Source organism: Perca flavescens, chromosome 14 (genome assembly GCF_004354835.1).
Source record: "Perca flavescens isolate YP-PL-M2 chromosome 14, PFLA_1.0, whole genome shotgun sequence".
Lineage (NCBI taxonomy): Eukaryota > Metazoa > Chordata > Actinopteri > Perciformes > Percidae > Perca > Perca flavescens.
Window position 1 is genome coordinate 13,916,723 of NC_041344.1, and position 23,882 is coordinate 13,940,604.

The 23,882-nt window shown below is 39.8% G+C and overlaps 1 protein-coding gene across 3 annotated transcripts in view; it reads left to right on the forward strand.

Annotated features, from left to right (window-relative positions):
• LOC114568676 (sodium bicarbonate cotransporter 3) overlaps positions 1–23,882 on the forward strand; it is a 50,473-nt gene continuing 26,591 nt past the window's right edge. For 2 of the 3 annotated variants that reach the window (XM_028598305.1, XM_028598306.1), the window contains exons 1-3: positions 1–163; positions 20,388–20,469; positions 22,254–22,403. In XM_028598305.1, the coding sequence (XP_028454106.1) occupies positions 122–163; positions 20,388–20,469; positions 22,254–22,403 (274 nt within the window). In that variant the 5' untranslated portion in view covers positions 1–121. Of the gene's footprint in view, positions 164–8,038; positions 8,180–20,387; positions 20,470–22,253; positions 22,404–23,882 lie in introns of those variants that run through there. The other variant, XM_028598304.1, reaches the window with a different exon arrangement.

Consider the following 23,882-nt stretch of genomic DNA (forward strand, 5'->3'; position numbering starts at 1 on the left):
GTTAGGGAAAGCACACAGGACAGCCAGTCTTCACAGTTCACACAAGTGTCACCCGGCCTCTCTATATCAACTGTTAAAAATAAAAGAGCTAACGGTGGACAGAAGACCGGCGGCAGGTGAAATGGACGAACCTTCGGAACAAATGAGGCCCCTTTTGAGAACAGTAAGTACCCGCCCATCAGTTAACCGTTAGCTACCATCACATTTGTGTGGCTCTTTGTCCGTGTTTGCCCCTTGTTTGCCAAGCAGTCGCAGAAGTACAAATGATGCTTGGGAGTCAGATTTAGTGAGGCACCATCCGGCGGCTGCTATTGTTAGCCGGCTTTTTAATTCTGACACGTGGCACGTGTACAAGTTGTGTTAAGGTCTCTTGTTAAAGCGAAAGCGTTCATTCAAACATATGTTTTATAGAAATGTGTTTCCCTGCCTAGATGTTTCTTAAGCTAGTTCACTCGTTTTCACAACGGTAACGTTAGCCAGGCACTAGCGGAGTCAAGCCTGTTCAGTGACGTTATTAGCGTTATTAACGTTAATAACCGTGAATGAATAGATTTCCCGTTCGCTGTTTGTCTACGCACTTTAATAAACTACAACCTAAGTTACACATAACTAAATATAAGCATTTGGTGTTGCTTGAGTAAATACAAACAATAGTTTATAATGCCTGCAATTAATTAACGTTACAATAGCTTCCCCTCACCTTCTTCAACAGGTCCACCCGTCCTTTACTTGATAATATGTGTCCCAGCTAGTCAGTTGATAAGATCTGCTGGTACATTTACAGAAATAAAAGGCTACTTTGCATATCAAATGCGCCCAAAATAGATCAGCCTACTTGTAAGACATTTCCAAGTCAGGAAATGCTGCTAATTTTAATGGGGAAGCATTGTGCCACTAGAGAGGAAACATAGTCGAAACTGGAAAAGAAATTGTTATGCACAATATCAGACACGTGAGGTGTAGCTAGGTTACATCTACCAAACTCTTCAATGTGATATTTAAAGTGAGTTGTGGGTGAGAGTAGACCCACATCCTGTCTGTTGGGTGTAACTTTACAGTCACAGATGGGATGATGAGCATCAAACATACAGCAGTGTTAACAAGCCCAAAAAAGAAACTGGTTTCAGTCAGAGCTAAGTTTAAAATGCCTGCTGACTGTCTGACATCAATGCTGGTGTAGGGTAGACCACTACTCTCTCTCTCTCTCTCTCTCTCTCTCTCTCTCTCTCTCTCTTCTCTCTCTCTCTGTGTGTGTGTGTGTGTGTGTGTGTGTGTGTGTGGAAACTTGACCCCTGTCTTCCCAATGAAAAGGAGTCATTGGATAGCTGTGTACTTCTTCCCCAGGCATGGCAGTCAATGCATTCACTGTGACACATGACCCTCAAGGCAGACATTCAACTCCTTGATGCCTCATAAAGTATCTGGGCTCCTTAACTATTGACCCATCAAAATGCACATCCCAAAGTACATACCATTGTTAACCTTTGAGTGGGATATTTAGCTAGTGTGTGCAGACACAAAAGTAACTTGTTATTGTGTATATGTTTGTTGGTTGTCACTTAGAAAGTGAAACATTGCTGTCCTTGTTGGCCTAAGAAATGGTCTTGAACAATGACAATCTCAAACTGCAACTAAGTAGTTAGCCGTTATAGTTTGGCACCGACTTCTGTTCATTTGTCCATTTAAAACAAGTGTTTTAGAGTCATACCAAGAATAAACACATGCCATGTAATGTCATTGAGTTGTGGTGTTTGTTGTTCTGCTGCCTTTATGCCACCGAATATCATCTTAGGCTGTGTTTGTGGCATTTAGAGAAGGCTACTTAGAGGGCTTTGTGACCTGTATTAGCCTCAGTGTTGGAGATGAACATCTTTCTCCGCTTGTGTTTTTCTTGTTACTTTAACCTTTACTATGAGTGATTAGTGGCCAAAGATTAGGCCCTATTGGTACCACAGTCTATTCTAATGGATCATCTGGTTTCAAATGTATACTGGAAAGATGGGTTGGCATTGGAACGGCTGAGGATCTTAAGACACTGTAAGAAAAACAGAAAGGTTATAATAGCTGTTTTATAGTTTGGACCACCAGGTGTACCTTAAATGATTCCTTTTCTTTGCATTTGGTCCATGTGTCGTATTTTGCTTAATAAATACACACTTTCTGTCACCAACGCCCTGAACTGTGTTTATATTGACTATACTAATTTGGCTCTGCAGTGTGAGCTTTCATTTGATTTTACTTCAGGTGTTTGTCAGCTTGCCAGGAGATGAGGGATTTCTGTGTCCTGCTGTTCCACTAGTTAATGAGGGTTTTATCCGGCCAGTAGGCTCTATGACCTGGACTATTATTGGCTCAGCACTTACTGCCAGGGTTAGTGAGTGTTTTATGAAGGTTACTCACTTTACGACATTGCTTTGAATGGGTAATTACACAGTATAAGGCTATTTACCAGTCTGATGTTGCTGTGTTCTGTTCAGCTATACTATTAAGATAATACGATAACAAAAAAAAAATTCCTACCATAACCAGCTATAGGCTAATTGGTGTACACAACAGAGAGCCTGTTTGTTTATATTGTACCCAATCTATTTTCTGCGAGAATGTAATGCACTTTTAGAAAGTAGGATGCAATTAAACAGATTGAACAGGCCACAAGCTTTTAAGTGCTTTTTAGAGGCAATGATTAATAAAGTCCATTACATAAATTGGAAATTGACTCAGCTAGTATTGTCCTGTTGTTCATTTCTGACTCAAAGAAAAAGTTGTATATGATTTTGAGATTCTTTTGCTCGTCCACTTGGAGGCAAAATAGTTACCAAGCTTTTCTAACTTCTCTGTGCCTCATCTTGACACAATTTAATGAATTTACACGTTTGAGCTGCTTTGTAGATTAGAAAGAAGTCGTGGAGGTATGGGATAGGACCCAGGATATCCAGGATTGTACTAATCTACAAGGTATTATGCATTGGTCTACCATGTGCACGAAGAGGATTTGAAAGCTCATCCAATTACAGGAAAACTTAAAAAAAAAAATCATCAACCCCATTATGCTGCTAAGTGTGGTCTGAGTCTTGATGGTTGCATGGTTTTCTGTTGGGTGGTGATATAACCTGGGATGGATCTAGGATCTGAGACATTGAGAAGTTAATCTTTGTTCCCTAAGCCTCTTTCTTGTGTGTAAACACTGGGAGGTGCACACGCAACCCTGCACCAAAAAGATCTTTCTGTCTTACAAGAAGCAGATATTATAGGTGGCTTTATGTATGAATGGATATGTTTAGAGCGGAAGCAATAATTCATTTTCAAGCAAAAATGTTCCATTCTCTTAGTCTCTTAGTCTATGATACTAAGCTAAATTCTTAGGTTTTGGACTGTTGATCGGCAAAACAAGCAGTTTGATGTCATCATCTTTGGCTTCAAGAAATTGTGATGGCCATTTTTTTTTACTTTTTATGTAGAACAAACTCGTTCCTAGACCAAAAAGTTCCCCCCAGTCTATGACGACCAGCTATTCACCCCACCTTTGAGTGTGGCTGTTTGGAACAGCTATGAACTCTTCTGATTTCTGACGGTTGGTTCAACAACACATTGTTGTTTTTTAGCATAACCTGGCCCTTCCTCTATGCATCACTGTTTTTTGGTTTGCATTAATAATTACTGCATATTATTGAAGTAATAAGAGCTGGGAATGCATTTGCTTTGGGGGCAACATGTTTTTTTCAATTTCTTCATCTTTTGTACCCCTTATACCAGGGGTCATCAACTACTATTTTCAAGGGCCAGAATTTTTCTAAGCAGACACTCCGGGGGCCAGACTTTCAAATAAAGAAAATACAATGTATTTATACCTAATAAGCCTATCCTTGTTTGATATTTTCACTTTCTTACTAAATTAATGCTATATTTATTTACATGTATTAGTGTGAACAGACTCCTAAAAAAACATGAAAAATCCATAATGATAACTAGGCTACTTAACTACAACATGATGGTTAAAGTGTGTGATTACGGAAACGTAGTTGTAGTATGCAGTCCCCTGATTGGTGGAAAAAGATTGCAGGAAGAAAGGCCTGTTGTCAGGTAAAAATGTCACCGTCAAAGAGCCTAAAGCAAAGAGCTGACATGGAAAACCGCAGCTTTAATAAAGAATGGACTGATAAGTACACATTCATTTTGCCGACTTTCAGTAACGCTAAACCTGAATGCCCTTATTTGCAGTGAAATGATCGCTGTTGCAAAAGAACACAACCATAGGCATCATCATCAAGAATGAAGAACGCAAACATTACAATGACGTCATTCACGTGCATATTAAGCAGCCATGTGGATTTGTTGTGGTCTTATAACACATCCATGGATTTACCGCTCCAGTGGAGCGGGTGCTTTGTTTATCCAGCAGCTAAGTTTACAAGAATTTGTCCAAATTTCAAGATTTGTGGCAAACTAAGATAAACAGATAGACTACAAACCGACAGTTTTCGTTTTAGCTTGTTGGTGAAAATTCACTATTTGCAGAGTAGCGCTCTGTGTTTGTGTAAAATAGCGCGGTGGACTGCACAGGCAGAGCAGCTTGAAATATCTCTTCCTACATGTTTATGCCTGTAGAACAGGTAAGTGGGTATTGCTTTTTACTCACAAAGGTTTTATTGCCAGCGGTCGTTGATAATCCTCTCTGTATCGTTCCAAGTTAGGTACATGTGCTGTGTGTTGTAACACACAGAGCCTACCTCTCGGCACTGCTGTGTGTGAAGCACGGACATCTGCGTTCAGAATCCCGTCTGTCTTCAAAAATGCAACACTTGTATCCAAATGAATTGTGCTTGAAGCTGCATGGCATTTTGTGTGCTTTACCTGGGTGTTGTCCAGTGTGACTTATGGCGTCTTTCCATTACACGGTACCTGCTCGACTCGGCCGCGGTGCCCCGTCCTCCTTTTTCCAAAAGAAGCTGGAGGCAGCAAAAAAAACACCGCTGGCTAAACTATTTAAAAATGGCGGTTTTGTTCAGGACACCCCCGTCTGTCGCTAGCAAGGACGACGCAGTGATTAGTGACGGTTCTCTCTGACCAATCAGTAGTCTGCAGGTTTCACGTCACCTTTTGGTATCGTCTCAGCTCGCTTGGAACCTGGACGGAGGTGGTACTAAAAAAAGTACCTGTTAGCAGGTACCAGGGACTTTGTTTTTCATAATGGAAAACCAAAAAAGGCGAGTAGAGTCGAGGCGAGTCGAGCAGGTACCATGTAATGGAAAAACGCCATTAGATCCGCAATAGCGAAACTAATCGGGCAACTGTATGTGAATAAAGATGCAAATACAGGGGGCTGGGCTTGCTCTCTCCCTGTGCCTATTACTATACCAGCACCCACTTTTTCCTCTTCACATTTTCTGAATTCCTTATTATTCTGCGGGCCGGACTGAAAGCTTAGGCAGGCCGGATGTGGCCCGCGGGCAGCCAGTTGACGATTGTTACCTCATATGTTAAATGCCCTTTCAACTAAGATTTCAAACATACTTACTCAAACAAATACTTTGCAAAATACTATAGGACACAGTACCAAATGTTATAGAAAACCATCAAAGGAAAACTGTGATGCAGGCTATATTTTTATATAATGCAGAACTACACAACTGTTAAATATATTGTAATTTTAATGTAAACCTACTGTAGCTGACCACAAAGAACCATGAACAAAAAATGTAAATGTTTGCCTGTGGCAAAACCTGAATTTAATTAGAAATTTCTACAGACTGGATCCAGTTTTCCATTAACAATTCTACAAAAATGACTCTGTTTTTGTCTTCTCCTTTGGATGCATGTGGTCGTCGATGGCATTGGATGTAACGTACAGTACAGCTTTGTACCACAGGCATACTAATATTGCACATCTTTACAGTACTGTAAAGATCTCTTATTGTGACTAACTAAAATGTAACCCTAACCTTAACTTGGGCAGCTTTTGCAAACACTCTTGCAAGTAGTTTATAATGGTTGTTCTGGGCAGCTCTGTGTATGTATTTAATGCTAGGGAAATAAGTTATAAGTTATTCATATGTAGGGCTGGGCGATATAGCTGAAAACTGTATCGCGATATAAGTGTTTCATATCGGTCGATATCGATAATTATTGATATTTTTTATGACCTATTTAAAATAAGGACCAGGAGAAAAATATATATTAAATTTAAACATTTTTATTTTAAACTTAACCTTCCTCTGATTATAATCCCCTCAGTTATAAAGCAGGAATGTCAACACAACCATGGAAAACACTCAAATAATTAAAATGTAAACATAGGTCTAAAATCACAATGAACACTTAACAATTATCTCTTAACATTAAGGTGCAAACTTAAAGAATAAGTAAGAAATGCTTCATAAAGTGTAATAAAATAGTGCAAAATGTTAAATATAAGAAACCTGAAAAACTATTTTCTGCAGGTTTAGTGCTAGGTTGGTAACCTGGCTTCTGAACAGACATGTCTGCCTCCGTTATTTTTTTGTATGGTTTAGTAAGGCGCTGATGCAGAGTACCTCTCCATGGCGCTCTGCTGCTTGTGCGGTGTAGCAGCTGCAGATGTTGTTGGACGTTGCTGGCGAATACGGCTGTGCTCCAAAGTGTGAGCGCGGCTAAGGTGGTAAAACTAGTTTGTGGTAGTACCAGTGTTGGTGGGGACGACGGTCTGACGACATTGGTCTGTCTACGGTCACACTTATAAAATCCCCAAAAACTGCCATACTGACTTTTGTTTTATCAACAATTTCCTCGCTCGCTGTGGCACTCACTTTCCACTTATCACTCCACGCCGGTTCTGTTATTGAAGAACACAAGACAGTGATGTGGCGCAACCAAACTTGATACTGTTACATGATTGGCTGTTAGAGTGTCACTCCCTACGTTGCTAGGTTACCAGCGAGCGAGTGCCTTTGTTCATGCAACCAAACTTGCTTCACAATCTCTGGTTTCTTCTGATGAAGAAAAACAAGTTATCGAACATTTTATCGACCGCATTTTCTATTGATATTGATTACGTGTCTATCGCGAGACATATCGTTATCGTTTTATCGCCCAGCCCTATTCATATGTATTGCTTTGAAAAGAAACAAGCTGACACATACTGTATTCTTAATTATACAGTTTGCCAGTATACAATTCTGTAAAAAGTTGTTAAAAGAGGATCTAAGTCATTTATCAAGAAAAAACGTTGGATGGTTCAAGCTTCTCAAATGTAAGGATTTGCTGCTTTTCCTGGTCTTACATTACTATAAACTGTATAATTTGGGGGTTTGGACTGTTAGTCTGGGGAATAAAAGCTATTTAAGACATCACCCTGGGCTCTGAGAACTTGTAATGCCTTGATGGTTTTGTGGTTAGTCTACTCGGAACTGACTGGCGCTGTTACGGATCATCCAACAGGTATCTCTGGACTGGACTGAGATCCAATTTTCCAATTAAAAAAGGTTTAATACTTAGGTTTCAGGAATACCGGTATTTTCTTTTTGACCTACTGATGTAAGAATTCTTGTTGTGGACAGAAAACAAATGAGCCATAGTTCTTTGTAAAATTACAGGTTGTTGAAAGACGTGCAACCTTCAGGATATAAGGATTGTGAATGTCAAAGTCAAAGGCTCAGAGGCATTTGGAATCTCAATGAATACACAGCTATCTGTCCTTTTTCAATTTATTGCACCCTCTGGGGAATGCCGAACTCACACGTGTGCTTGTTTCCATTTATCAGTGTTGGGGGTGGGTCCTTATTTTTGACCTGAATACCTCAGCGGGTGACCATTTGAATGTCCTCCAAATGTGTGTGTATGTCCACCGTGTGGTGGTTTGTATGTGTGCGTTTTTAAACTCTTGGCTGGGCAAATGAAATATTCATGGTGGCATGGTGGGATTGGCTGCTGAGCAAAGAGCGGGCTGACAGGGTAGAGCAGAGTAATGTGTGTTCAGAAGCAGCTCGCTCCCTCTCTCTCCTCTTCTCTCAGTATAAAAAGATGAGCGGAGGAAGAGGGAACAGACGAGTGCGACAGTGTCTCTGTTAGTGCTTAGCTCACGAACACCTTCTACAACAGAGATAGCCATAAGTCAGAAGGAACTGGCTAATATTCCTGCTGCCTTTGCTTTGCGGATGTTTTAGTCTAAATGGACGTACAGAATGAAGGGGAGCATGTGCTTACGGTACGTGTGTGTGTGTGTGTGTGTGTGTGTGTGTGTGTGTGTGTGTCGGACTGTCATGTTCTACACTTGAACAGGATCCAGTGGCTCTGTATGGAGCGTTATTGGTGTGTTTGCGTTTTATATTGGTTTGTCTTCTTGTGTTCATCTACGGTAGATTGTAGTGTCGTGGTCTGTACTCATGAATGTAGCAGGTGGTCACTGGTCAGCACAGAGAAGCTGTTGCCTCATCGGACATGTCTCTTGAAATGGAAACGTTTCCTTTCTACTCTTTAATCGCTTCAAGGAGCAGGAGTGAGAGGAAACCGACAAAGACGGTTATGGCTGCTTGAACGAGCGGGACAAGGAGAACAGGAGTGAAGATAAAGGAGAGATGAGGAGGGTTAGGGAGAGGAGGGTGAAAAATGGGTCTGCCGAGGTAGCTGAATGCAAACAAGGTGCATGCTGTCAATAGAGATGACGGTTATTGACTGAAGTGAAATTAAATTAAATACTTTTTTTCCATTCAGTCTAGCTAAAATGACAAAGTGCAAAATATTTGCATGATCAGAGTAAGAGCAACGGGCAAAGGGTGTCTGTTAAAATCAGGAGGAAAATATTTGTGAGGCAGACAGAGGGGATGGTTTCCATCTTTGTGTCTGTATGAATGTTTGTCTGCAAAGTCTGTGCATGTTTGGGAGTATTGATTACATCCAATGAAGACTATGATTAGTATCTATTTGTTTTCCAATGTTTCTGCTGAATGAAATTTCTTACCAGATGTTTAAACTATAGGTTAATATAGTTTAACCTATATATATATATATATATATATATATATATATATATATATATATATATATAATTATAATTATAATTAAACTACATCTTTGCTCAGGAGACATTAGATACAGGACACAAGCTTCTGACTGCCTCTGCCTTCTTAGTTTTGCCCTGTGTGTGAGGCTCTAGGGAGGTAAATAATTGAAAGGAGAGTCAGCAAAATATAGCTGTCTGATCAAATTATATAATTATCATCTCTGTGTTTATGTTCCCTCCCCAGCACCTGCTAAGCACCATGGATGATGAAGACTTTCCCAAATTATGTAAAAAAAATGTGCATATACGTAATATACATAATTTCGTTAGCAGCCATCTATAATCTCTCAAACGTCTGTTTCTATTATCTTTCTGTTTTCAGACATAATTTAATTTGTTACACAATTTAACATTAATTGGCAGTAAATATATGTCAATATTCTCATCCGTAGTGTGCAATTGTGCATTTTGGCAGTGTGAGACCGAGAGATATTCAGTCTTCACAAGGGACAGGTCTCTCACTATGTAACACGTCTCTTACGTCAGTCTCTATCGATTGGATCGGGTCCCAGTAAAGCAAGGCTGGCAAGAAACTGAGATTAGAGGGAACCAGGTCTCTTGGCTGGTTGGGTGGCTGGCTGTTCAATTTACTGTCTGGTTGGCTGACAAGGTGTTTGGCTGCTGTGTGGTTACATTACTCCCACACAAACATACCAACAGAAGTGAGGTTAACCTCAAGGTTGGTCCGATGGATGATGCCTATCGCCGATGGCCAACAGCCATCGTGATGTACCGACAGACATCGTGATGCCTTCCGTCCACAACAACACGGGGGCGCTGGTTTGCCTGGCAGCTGATGGCATTCATTGTGTGCTTACAGTCTATGGAACACACTAATTTCTGGCAAAAAAACGTCACGATTGGTAAGATGACATATTTTGCACGTCGTATAACCCTTTTATATCTACAATGTCTTCATATTGAGAGGTTAACGTGAGTTCACGTTCATGCCCTCAACGACTCTTTCGTTGCCCTCGGCTCCACTTTCGCTCATTTCTTCTCCCTTTTCCAACTTCACCTTCTTCCCCCTTCCTAAACCTGAATCTTAACCCAAACTATGGATGGGGGCGCTACGCATTTCAGCAGAAGGGAAACACTGTTCGACGGGGGAACACACTTCCAAGCCTGTAAAGCCAGACTGGCAGTTGTGTTATTGGGTAAATATGTCTAAAGATTATCATATATATCATATATATACCGTTTCGGGATTGTTTTATTGCCCCCAGCCCTTGTTCAAATGTTTAAATAACGGAATTAATGTTTAAGTATTCTTTTTTATACCGTGGTATCGACTTTGGTTTCGAGTATCATGTACTTTTTTTTCTGTACCAACTACTAGCTTTTTGGTATTGTAACATCCCTTCTTGTAATTGTGGAAAGGCAGATTTTGGACACAACAACCTGAACTGTTAAGTGTTAATTCAACTCTCTAGTAATTACTAGGGGTGGTACGGTTCACAAAACCCACGGTTCGGTTCGTATCACGGTTTTAGGGTCACGGTTTTCGGTTCTGTACGGTTCTTGTTATTTTTTCTTTTAATCTTTAACACTCCAGAAATAGACTTCAGCATATGATATATAGCTTAATTATCCACAATGTAGGATACAGTATTAAATAAGTATATAGTTATGTCATGTAATCATGCACAAACTGAATTTGACTTGACTTTAAGCACATTATTGGGACCATCTCTGAGGAAAGCTAAGTGAGATTTTGATACAGCAAGAGGGAAGACATTGATGATTTCAACATGCTTTTCATTTATTTGACAAAAAAAGGAGTGTGTACAGAATGTGTATTGCCATCCACAGGAACTGAAATGAAGATTGAAATATTACAGAATGTCAATTGAAATAACTTGGATTTATCAAACGGCCAACTTCAGTGTAGCTCTTACAAAAATGTATCCTTTAAAAGAAAAAGAGAGGAACTCTTAAAGCTCCGTCTTTTGAATAAGTCAGAATACGTTAAACATAAAAACAGTTTACATTGTTAGTTAATTTCCTATCCTGGGCTGGGCTGGGACACACAGTCATACGGTTTGCACTTGCATTGCACTTAAAATAACGAGCGTAGCGTCCTCCTGTACGTCTCATCTCCGTTTTTGAAATCCGTTTTTTCCTGCATCCACTGTGTGTGTTTGTGTGTGTACGCACCTCAGACGCGGGGAGTATTAAGCAGCCCCGTCCGCTGCAGAGACCCGACAGGATCTAAACTGCAGCCACTTCAGCGACTTTAGAGTGAAAAAACTTTACAGTACATTGATGTTATAAATGTATACAGGTTGGCAGGACGGCCTGAAATGTTTTGCACGGTCTTTCGCTGTACGTTTTGTTGGTAACTTGTCCACACCTCTTCTTTCGCACGAAAGGGAAACATAGCTGTCTGAGGTCACATACGGGCACCTGACGGGCACAAGGCTACATTGTGCATGCGTCGAACCGTGCGGCACACACACGCTCCGAACCGAGACAAACGGACCGAGCAGTTCGGATGTTTTTTCATGAACCGTACCACCCCTAGTAATTACTGAGGCTGTATTTGCATTATGGTGTAAGCTATTGTAAAACATAAAATATTTGATACAACACAACAAACTCTAGCCCCAACAAATCATAGTCATAGAGTTAGACATTATGTTCATATCTTAATGACAAACACCTCTATATACATCTTGAACTTGAACATGTCCATTTATTGTGGATATAATATTACATCCTTCATGTTATTTGGTCATTCTTGTATATACAGTAGTTCAATTGTTAGTTGAAATGGAGTGTTTTCTTTGCTATTGCATGGACACATGGTAAGCCTTGTGTTTACTCTTAAAGGTTCATGTGAATCATACATCCCCACCCCTGCATAAGACCCAACACAGTGGTGATTTTACCACGTAAGCTGCTGTAACAGCCAGAGGAAATCCTCATACACTGACACACTTTGAGTAATGATTTTGCCAGCCCTTCATGGACACTTTTATATCTACAATGTGGAAACTCTCTTGTAGATGGTGGAACATTTTGTATATATATATATATATATATATATATATATATATATATATATATATATATATTTTTATATATATATATTATTTTTTTTTATTAATATTGATGAATTCATTTTGTACTATCGAGCACACAACATGTCTCTTTATTAGCAGCGTTTTTAATTATTGAGCGAGTCTTTGTCTCTGATGAGCAGTCATACAAAGACTTTTTCCTCAGTATTAGCCAGCCACATTACATTTTGAATTTAGAATGCTGAGTTAGTTTTGAAACAGCAGCACATCAAAACAAAACAATTGAACAAATAAAAGTAAGAGCAACTGGGGTCATTTTGGCCCACTTGGTACCATTAATCTTTTCAAAATTGTATTGGACTTCATATTGATGTTTGCTGACTGATCTGGTTGGGTGCATATAATAGTAGTTATAAAAATCACATACCATGATTGTTGCGAATACAATGACAGAAAAGTGTCTGATATTAGTGATATATACCCCCCCACCCCACACACACACACACACACACACACACACACACACACACACACACAAACACACATATACACACACACGCTGCTCGATTATGGGAAAAAATATAATCACGATTATTTCGGTCAATATTGAAATCACGATAATTTACAGACTGATCTCATGAATTGGCGTATGTATGTCACGGCAATTTGTATTCCGTTTTTGCGTGTTATCAAGACGCATAATTGCATTTTTGCGTGTATATCAACGCAAATCGGCCGCCATTGACCTACATTGCGATTCAACTTTCGCCATAGCGGGTAGTATAAAGGAACGGGGGATTGAGTAAGGAGGTAAGAAGTAAGTGAGTAAGAAACCCAACCATTTATTGTGTTCCTAAGTTTGTTTTTGTCGTTATTTTCTTTGTTTTTGTCACGGTTTTGTTACTAAAGCCTTTCCCTGTGTTCTTTTCCTAAACCCAAACATTTTTTTTTTTTTTTTTTTTTTTTACAGGCGTGTGACGTTGTTCTTGCGATAGTACGTCGCGTTCTCTTGCGATAACACGCAACGTGGCGAGGCCACGCGGTGGGTATGTTTACATCAGCTGTATACAGCGTAGGCATACACGTGGATAGCTGAAAATGCGTACAATAACACGCCATTTTGCTTTATGAAAGTGGCGTGTATATTTACGCAAAGTCATGATGCCATGTTGTAATTTAACACGATTACTCATTGACTTCTGGAAAGACAATTATTGAACTTAAAAAAACTGTGGAAAAAGTTAAATAAATCAACAGTAAAAAAACACAACTGTGAACATTGCCGTAATACTTTTCCTATTGAAACTTTATTTTTTCTTTCAGAACACAAAAGAGAAAATAAGAGTTTACTTGCAAAATGTAATGAGCTAAATAATTGTTTTTCTCGATTATTCTGTTTTTGTGATCATTGGGAGCCGAAATCATAATCACGATTAAATTTTGATTAATTGCACAGCCCTCACACACACACACACACACACACACACACACACACACACACACACACACACACACACACACACACACACACACACACACACACACACACACACACAGATTTGACCACATTTCATTGCCACATGACACCCGTGTGAGAAAGAATAGAGGATGAGGGGGCAGGATTGAAGACCAGAAAGATGAGAAATTATGAATAGGGACACTTTTTATGGTTTGATTGAGTTGACAAGTGGCAACTGCTGGTGTTGCCTAACTCACTTTGATTGTTATTTTGAATCCACTCTCAACTTGTGCACATTTTCCCCCTGTAAAGTGTATTGAGCAAAGCCAGACAGGGCTTATCCCGCACCAGACTCCATGCATGCTTTCCGTTCTTCTGAACCCAGACTAGAGGTGACGTTATGTTCCCTGGTGACATTGAGGGTCTTCTGATCAGAATTCAGCACCGTGCTAGACATCTGTTTTGTCAGTGGTAGGTGGAGCACAATGTGACACATCCCATGAGTAATATTTCTGTCATTTGGCTGCACACATCTCAGTGGACACTGACAGGCCAGGAAACACTGTGCTTACATTTACACCTACAGAGTTTTCTGGATTAAGTTCATACTATGGTTAAATTTTATTTCAATGTTTCCATCTATTTTTCTATCTTGATCACTCTCTGGCATTTATTGTCCAATTTAATTACTGTTGTATTGAGCCAGATTTACTTAAAAAATTTGACCTGCAGCTTTGCTTATCACTCATTAGTTTCAGACAGGTTTGGCGGCATATTTAATATAAACATTATTGCACCAAAATGGTCATTACTAGACATAAATGATCTCTCTGGATCCACACAGGAAAGACAACAGTGCTAGGAACATATAGTCTGGCTTTCTTTACTGTGTAGATATAGCCAGAGACACATCTGCCTTCTGTCAACATCATCTATTGATGTCACTATATGGTAGCTTTTTTTTACTCAGCTGGCAATCCTTCTGCCCTCCCCCATGCTCCTGTAGTCCAACAACGCTCTGTGCTTTGTAGCCATAATGGCCAATTGCCTCCCTGGCCTGGGGACTGTGTGTGATAGACTAGGGGTTTATTTTGGACAAAGCTACGTGACAGGTTGCATCATGTGTTCTTAAATTGTACCAAGCAATGTGAGGTCGAGGGCACAACAAACTTGTAACATGTGCATACTTCACTAAACAGGCACGACGACAACACGCACAGAATACATGATAATGGTACATAAACATTACATAACATTACTGTGCGTGTTTGGGGTGGGATAGGGGGACAATAATGACTGTAGATTTTTATGACTTTATGTATCTGTATTATATGTTGTACTGTAAATAATTTGTATTTTAATGTGCCATTTACCTGCCCAGGGACTACGGGCGGAAATTAGCAATTTGCTACAGCCTGGCACAAGACATCTATTAATGTTTTTTGTGCACTGTCCCTGTTCAAATAAATAAATTACAATTACAACTGGTGTTTATACAGTAAAACTAACAGATTAGACTGGAAGTGGTATTTTAAGAAGCTTAAAGAATAAGACGATACCATGAAATAGGAATAGTTTCACACCAGCTTTGTGCGCTCTGCTTGTAAACATTGGTTCATGTGATTCCAGCAGAATGAGAAATTAGAACTGTGGCCAGTAGCCAAACTTTGTTCAAAAACCTGCTCCATAAATTGATTTAAATGTGGTTTCAGAGGTCTTGTTATATATTTTTTTTAAAAGAAGTGTTTTTTTACACATCCTTTTTAATATTTTTGTTTATCTTTGTTTTAAATATACAGTAAGTTAAAAAAGTTTGTTTAAAAAGTACATTACACCACACTGCAATACAGAAATCAAGTACGAATGTTTGTACGTACTCTCGAAATGTGACAGCTAGATAGACAAAAATGTTAGCTTTCTGTCCTAACGATTGCAGCTGAACATCTAGTGAACCTCCACATGACCATGAGGAACCAGTCCAGTTTTAGTCACCCTTGGACAGTTTTACTCGCCCTTGGTGTGCTTTGGGGGAAAGAACTCCAGTTACTAGAGATTCATTTCTTGCTGCTCTTCTCCCTGCAGCTGAATTATTACTGCTCCTCATCAAGGCACTGTCAGAGAGCAACACGACTCATTATCATGCAAATCCACTAGCAACTGAGAAACACACACACACACACACACACACACACACACACACACACACACACACACACACACACAGGCTTACAAGTGCACACACAGACACAATCACAGATGGCATCATTCATCATATGTGGCATTCTAACAGGAAAATGATTATGCTAATATATGTGTGGAAATCTGAATGCCATTGAAGACATATCCATAGTAGTAAGCCAGTAATGAAACAGGGAAAGCAGGAGATAGACTAGAGTACGTGTTTTCTATTGAAATGTAACTTCAGTGTGGACGGGTGGAGGTGACTGGCACGTTGGGGCTAAAACACACAAGGCCCTGTTATCATCCACGTATTGCATATCTTTTCAGCATGTGGCTGTCATCGTCACCTTTTGTTTCCACACTCTCCTGCTTGGCAGCAGTGCCTCTCTGTGATTGGTTGAAGGGACTGAAAGGATTATCCAATTGTGGATTGTGTCGCATCAAAGTACACAACTAGAGAACAGCACATTTGTAGTTGTTGAGATGCGGTGTTTGATCATGTTATATGGCATATGTAAAAGACTGAATGTTGGATATTTTTTTAATTCTTATCTTTGATTACTTTGGGCTCAGTTGAAATACACAGAAAAATATAACAGTATACTGCAATCTGTCCCAACCTGTTATTAAAACATAGAGACTAACATGGACTAAGAGAAACTGTAAAATAAGATCCTACTATCACCTGTCACAAAGCTATATTATACCCCTAATTCAGGCCCATCTTATCAGCAGGCCTGTCAGAGCCACCATTAGCTCACTGCCACCCTGTGGTGTTTATAGACCCTATATGAATGTGTCTAAAATAAGCTATTCCTTCCTGGTCACAATACATCATCATACCTAGTTGAAAGACACACTGACCATGGAGCCAAGCTGGCCTGACTGACTTCTATGGATTTCTCTCTATGTGGTCTCTCTTTGTGGTCTTAAGCCCGGTTCAGACCAAGGTTTCGTGATGAGACGAGTTAAAACTTTCAAATACTTGCAACTGTCTGTCACGTTCTTAAACACCAATGCGACGCCATCTCCTTAGCAACGACTCTTTGTACTTCTGGTCTAGGGCTGGGCGATATGGTTGAAAACTGTATCACGATATAAGTTTTTCATATCGGTCGATATCGATAATTATTGATATTTTTTATGACCTATTTAAAATAAGGACCAGGAGAAAAATATATTAAATTTAAACATTTTTATTTTAAACCTAACCCTGCTCTGATTATAATCCCCTCAGTTATAAAAGCAGAAATGTCAACACAACCATGGAAAACACTCAAATAATTAAAATGTAAACAGGTCTAAAATCACAATGAACACTTAACAATTATCTCTTAACATTAAGGTGCAAAATTAAAGAATAAGTAAGAAATGCTTAATAAAGTGTCATAAAATAGTGCAAAGTGTTAGCTAAATATAAGAAACCTGAGAAGGAACTATTTTCTGCAGGTTTAGTGCTAGGTTGGTAACCTGGCTTCAGTGCTCAGCATGTCTGCCTCCGTTATTTCTTTGTAGCGTTTAGTAAGGCGCTGATGCAGAGTACCTCTCCATGGCGGTCTGCTGCTTGTAGTGTTTAGTAAGGCGCTGATGCAGAGTACCTCTCCATGGCGGTCTGCTGCTTGTAGTGTTTAGTAAGGCGCTGATGCAGAGTACCTCTTCATGGTGGTCTGCTGCTTGTAGTGTTTAGTAAGGTGCTGATGCAGAGTACATCTCCATGGCGGTCTGCTGCTTGTAGTGTTTAGTAAGGCGCTGATGCAGAGTACCTCTCCATGGCGGTCTGCTGCTTGTAGTGTTTAGTAAGGCGCTGATGCAGAGTACCTCTCCATGGCGGTCTGCTGCTTGTAGTGTTTAGTAAGGCGCTGATGCAGAGTACCTCTTCATGGTGGTCTGCTGCTTGTAGTGTTTAGTAAGGTGCTGATGCAGAGTACATCTCCATGGCGGTCTGCTGCTTGTAGTGTTTAGTAAGGCGCTGATGCAGAGTACCTCTTCATGGTGGTCTGCTGCTTGTAGTGTTTAGTAAGGCGCTGATGCAGAGTACCTCTCCATGGCGGTCTGCTGCTTGTAGTGTTTAGTAAGGCGCTGATGCAGAGTACCTCTCCATGGCGGTCTGCTGCTTGTAGTGTTTAGTAAGGCGCTGATGCAGAGTACCTCTCCATGGCGGTCTGCTGCTTGTAGTGTTTAGTAAGGCGCTGATGCAGAGTACCTCTCCATGGCGGTCTGCTGCTTGTGCCGTGTTGCAGCTGCAGATGTTGTTGGACGTTGATGGCGAATACGGCTGTGCTCCAAAGTGTGAGTGCGGCTAAAGTGGTAAAACAAGTTTATGGTAGTACCCGTGTTGGTGGGGACGACGGTCTGACGACATTGGTCTGACTACGGTCAGACTTATAAAATCCCCAAAACTGCCATACTGACTTTTCCTGTTTTATCAACGATTTCCTCGCTCGCTGCGGCACTCACTTTCCACTCCACGCCGGTTCTGTTATTGAAGAACACGAGACAGCGATGTGGCGCAACCAAACATGATACTGTTACATGATTGGCTGTTAGAGTCACTCCCTACGTTGCTAGGTTACTAGAGAGTGAGGGCCTTTGTTCATGCAACCAAACTTGATTCACAACCTCTGTTTCTTCTGATGAAGAAAAACAAGTTATCGAACGTTTTATCGACCGCATTTTCTATTGATATTGATTATATGTATCTATCGCGATACATATTGTTATCGTTTTATCTCCCAGCCCTATTCTGGTCTAACTTCCGACTTTCAGGCTTTTTTTGTAGCTGGACATATCATTTCTTGTGTCTAAATATGAATGTTGAGACGGGCCAGTTCAGACCACTGCAACCTTTCCCTGCGACGTTCTTAGATGGTTTCGTTGGTCTCGACTGGGCTTTAGAGAACAGCTGGGAGTATTAAGTGTATTAGAGGTGAGAAATTCAAATTTCCTGCATTGTTTGTGTGTGTGTGTGTGTGTGTGTGTGTGTGTGTGTGTGTGTGTGTGTGTGTGTTTGTTTGGGTTGGGGGAGGGTCATTATATTTTTATTTTTTTCTGTGGTTGTGGCCTGGGGTGACATCAGTTGCTGTATTCTGGTGGTAGTCCCACAGTGACTTCTCCTTGCACATTTAGTTCTGTTTTGGCCACCCATGCAGCAGTAATTGGAGACGGTGTCACCGTGGCTGCCTTAAATGTTGTGGCACTTAAGGGTAGGGAGTCAGGGGCTCACTATTAACAAGGTTGGTAATTGGACCAAACCGGGTTTGGGTTGAAAAGGGTTCATGGTTTTTGTCTCTGTGTGATTCATTGTTGTCTTACACTTCAGTTCTGATTTTCAAACTGAGCAAGGTTGGGTTTAGTTTAAAGGTTATGGTTAGGATTGGGCTAAATTAATCTTAAATGTTGAGGTTGAGCATGTGTGCTGCTGGTTAAGGCTACATTTTGGGGCTGGGGGATGAGTGTGTATGTGTGTGTTTGGGTACTGTAATTATTGTTTCAAGACATTATAATTTAATAAAGAATATTACTAATATGCACCTTTGCTGCTATGCATCCTGTAAGCTTTATGTCTCCTCGAGTTGGATCTTTCCATCTCCTGATGTTTCCATGACACTGATATCAGGCTAATTATTCTCACTAAGGTCAGATTAATCTCTTTTTTTTATATGTGTAGCCAGCCTCTTGATGTTGCTATGAAACTCCACCTTTTATGGCATGGACCATAACAATGAATACAGACTAATTAGTTTGTGAAAAAATAGCACATATATAAACCCCCATAAAGTTCCAATGATACCTTGCGGCATTATACAGTACTTCCAAGTTATTAAGAAAACCATCAGAGGTTAATCTGCTTGATAAGCTATGCTGTTATCACATCTGTTTGTCGGAGTATGTAATTGTGTTTGGGGCTACATTTCAAACAAGAGATGAATTATCACAGACTGTTTATCATTAAGAACACTTAATTATATTTTCTTTTAGATCATAGTCTGAGCTGTTTCTCTTGACTGCCAATGTGTGGAAGGTGTGGAAATTGGCTGTCGGTGTTTGCCATCTGCAAAACCAAAGTACTTGATTTACTCCAACACATAAACCCAGAGCTATGGAGTGATTTGGTATGGGTAGAAAATAAAAATGAAAAAAACAAATAGGATATTTGGAGTGTTAGAGGAAATGTAAGGATCTCCATGCAAGTCTTATCAAAGCCAGGCCAATCTTCCAAAATGTAGCCTTTGGAGCGTTATTTATCCTTTCAACAAGCTTGCATCGTGGTTGGTCCCAATGGATTAGGTTGTCTAGTTTATACCTGTATCTTCACTCATCTAACACGGAGCCTGCTATGGCCTCTGAAAGACAGCCCGCTGGTTTTGTAAAGTTGAATTAGATAAACCAGTAAAAAATGCAGGTGAAAATTGGAATTAAAAAATCTATTTGTATATGATACTAATGTATCTTTTTATATTTCTTCACTGTCTTGCTCTCTCTCTCTCTCTCTCTCTCTCTCTCTCTCTCTATATATATATATATATATATATATATATATATATATATATATATATATCTATCTATCTATCTATCTATCTATCTATCTCTCTATCTCTCTATCTCTCTCGCTATATATATATATATATATATATATATATCTCCTCTCTCTCTCTCTCTCTCTCTCTCTCTCTCTCCCTGTCGTTCTCAGGGTCTAGATGAGGAGGCACTAGTTGACCACGGGAAGACCAGCTTCACCACTCACACAAACTATGAATCGGAAGATTTGGAAAGTAAGTTTAATGCCAATCAACCTAAAAGATTTTTCTTCTATGTGCTTTTTTAATTGATGGAAAGGGTAGGTTCCTAAGCCAGCACATAAAGTGGTTTGCTTGCCAGTTAGCAAGATTGTGTTGTCTTTTCTATTTCTATTAAAGAAATGCCTACATTTTATTTTCATTATTCACTTGCTGCTGATCACTTTAAGTGTAACACACCAGGCTAAGTAAACTTGAGACACTTGGGATATTGTTGCTTTTGAGATTTTGTAGTATGGCTGGGGTGGGGAATTATTGGATATTATCGCATACTGACTTTCAGTACAATCACAATAATCACAATCCCAGTTAATGATTCCAAGCAAAATGTAATTGAAAACTAACACAATGAGTTGTTGAAGTTAGCGGTTTATATGTGTGAAGAATGTTTAGGTTTTCTTCTCTCTATATGTGCTATATTATGATGTACATGGATAGGGAAACTATTTTTTATAGACCATGTGATTTTATGAATATCATAAAATAATTGATAAGATCAGATAGTGGAACATCTAATAAAGTGTCAATGCTGTTCACACATGTAGAGAAAGTAGCAGCACCACAAATGTTATTACCACCACAATATCTCCATCAGGTGTTTGCTTTCCCCCCCCTCCCCCTGCAGCACATTACACTTCATATCCTCCATCCTCTCTTCAAGAATATCTCCATTTATCCTATTCTCTCCTTTTTGTGACATCCCTGGAGGCCTCTGCTTTTTGTCCAGCTTTCTGTAACCTTTTTTTCACCTTTTCTCGCTCTTCCCCCTTTCTCCATCTCTGTTTCTCTCCATCTGTTCAGCTCATGTGTATGTCATGTGTAGGTTGCCTTTCTTCTGAGTGTTGCATCTTGGTTTCATTTCTCCTGGGTTCCCTCTCAAATCAAAGAGAGATGACTCATCTGTGAAAAATGAGTATTGGCAGAGAGTGTATGGCAAAAATAGGGCGTTTGCATTTCAGAACACAGTTCCTGTGTGGCAGTAACAATAATGAGGGGAAGTATATAAAATATTTGGGAGAAAGCAGAGGGTTGAAAAAGTGAAATGCCGTACTCTGGTTTCCTTCAAGTAGATTATCTAGAACACTCAAATGAAATGGAAAGAAGTTCTCTGTCTTCTGTCTCAAATGTTAGTGTGTCTGTCTTTCCAGTTGTAAATGACTGGGACTGTCTTACTGTTCTTGTATGCTTAAATTGTTAGTTTTACAATGTAGCCTTGGATTTTGAAATTGAATTTAGTCCATTGCATTTAGAATTCCATTTATATTATTGTGGTCCTTCTGGGAAGAATCTGACATAGCACTTCCTTTGTCAGTGTGTTAGCTTTACTTGCTAGCAGAGGCAGAAATCTGCTGTGTGTGATGGGCAAGAAATAGACAGGAGATGTCAAGTTCAACACGTTTACAGCAGAAAACTGCCCATCATATTTTACAATGTTATAAATGGAACATGTTGTAGACATATATATCTTGTATGTATTTATCTGAAGTACATACAATGTGAAAACAAAATGGATGTACTTTATTTCAAATAACATGACATTTTCTCTTTACCACCTTATTAGCGGAGTCAGTTTGTATCAATACTTCATATCTAATTGAAATGTGAACTGTGTCTATTCCTTCTTTTGTGCTATTTTACCCTGTATTATGTTTACAAAATGCTTTCCTGTTTTTTCCTCATTTTTTTCTTTTTCCATATTTTGTAAAAGTCGGTGTACAGAAAATGTGTCTGAATTGGTATTGTACTTTTCTTTACCCAAGGCCACAGAGCAGTGTACGTAGGCGTCCATGTTCCTCTTGGAAGGGAGAGCAAACGGAGGCATCGCCACCGAGGACACAAACACCACCGAAAGAAGAAAGAGAGAGACTCTGAGGAGGGGAAGGAAGATGGCAGGGATTCCCCCACTTATGGTTGGAAACACTCATCCTAAATATCTTAATGCCCCCATTTACTACCAACCCCCACACTGTTCTTTTTTTTTATTTCATTTTCTCTAAATCCCTCTTTCTACTGCATTTCTATCACACAGTACTCTACCTTGCCATTAATGTCTACTTTTAGAGCCTCCAGCTTTGTTTATTTATACGGTTAATGGTTGTGAATAAAACATCTCAGCTCTAAAAGGCATTAAAGGCCACTGGGAACAGCTTCTGACACTGATTGAAGGCTATGACATTTTAAGCAATGTGTGCATGCGTTTCTGTGAGAAATTGCTGCATCACCTCAACTGCCAGACTCGTAAGCACCCACACAATGCATAGAACTCTATGAAGGGTTATCAAGTCCTTTATGACGGCAACACCAAAAAAAATCAATCATATTAAGCAATGACTGAGGGCACACAGCGTCACGATTTATACAACGGATATTCTGAAACACTTTGCCCATCTACACAGTTTGACCTAATTGTTGTGCCTAAAAATGTCATCACATGTCCCACTTGAGGAGACGCACACAAACATACACAGGTGTGGCGTAACGGTAAGCAGCAGCAACATCAATATAAAGTGTACTCGACTTGTGCACTACGACACTGTGTACCCATGTGTGAACAGAAAATATTTTTGCTGCTAGTTATTCCATTTCTGCCTCCCTGTGGTGTTTAGTCTTGTAATCTGCCATATATATTTCCGTTTTCTCTCTGGTTCCAGATGTCCTGATATCTGCCCTGTAATTCAGTCAGATCCAAAAATAAATTTGCTGAAGAACATTCAGGTTTTCATTATGCTCTCTTGCACACTTCCTCATCATCATGCCTGCAGATGTATTCCTTCTCTTGTAGTATAATGAAAAGCAGTTACAGTGATGTACTGGTCTCACTGTATCCTACCCCAAAAGGCATTGTCCCCAGCTTCAGAAGGCACTAGTGCAGTTTTCCTTGCTGTCAACACACACATTCTCAAACAGATCCCAAAGAATGTTATGTTAATCTCTGCTTCTATGAGACATTTTCTCCGTCATGCTCTATAGCTGAACTCACATAATAGTATGGTACTACAGGGGAAACTCAGGGGGAAATGTGTTTGAGATTAAGACATCCCCTTAAAGGTGCCCTGTGGAGTTTTCTCGTAAATGGACAAGTTATGTGTGAATTCAGCATTACACACTAAAACGCATTGTGTGTATCCTTCTTCATCCCTGCCTTTGCTGGCACATTGCTGCATTTCTTGGCAAATTACAGCCACCTCCAGATTAGTGAGAAAAATGTAAAACCGTTGGCAGGACTGTGTATGGCGTCACCTCTGTGCACGTGCAAGTGCGAACAAACTCAGCGGGAACCCACTCATAAAAATCTGCTCCATAGAGCTACTATAGGTCAAAAACTCCACAGGGTAACTTTTACAACACTAATAATGCCTGGAGAATTTTACTGTTATTATTGTAAACAT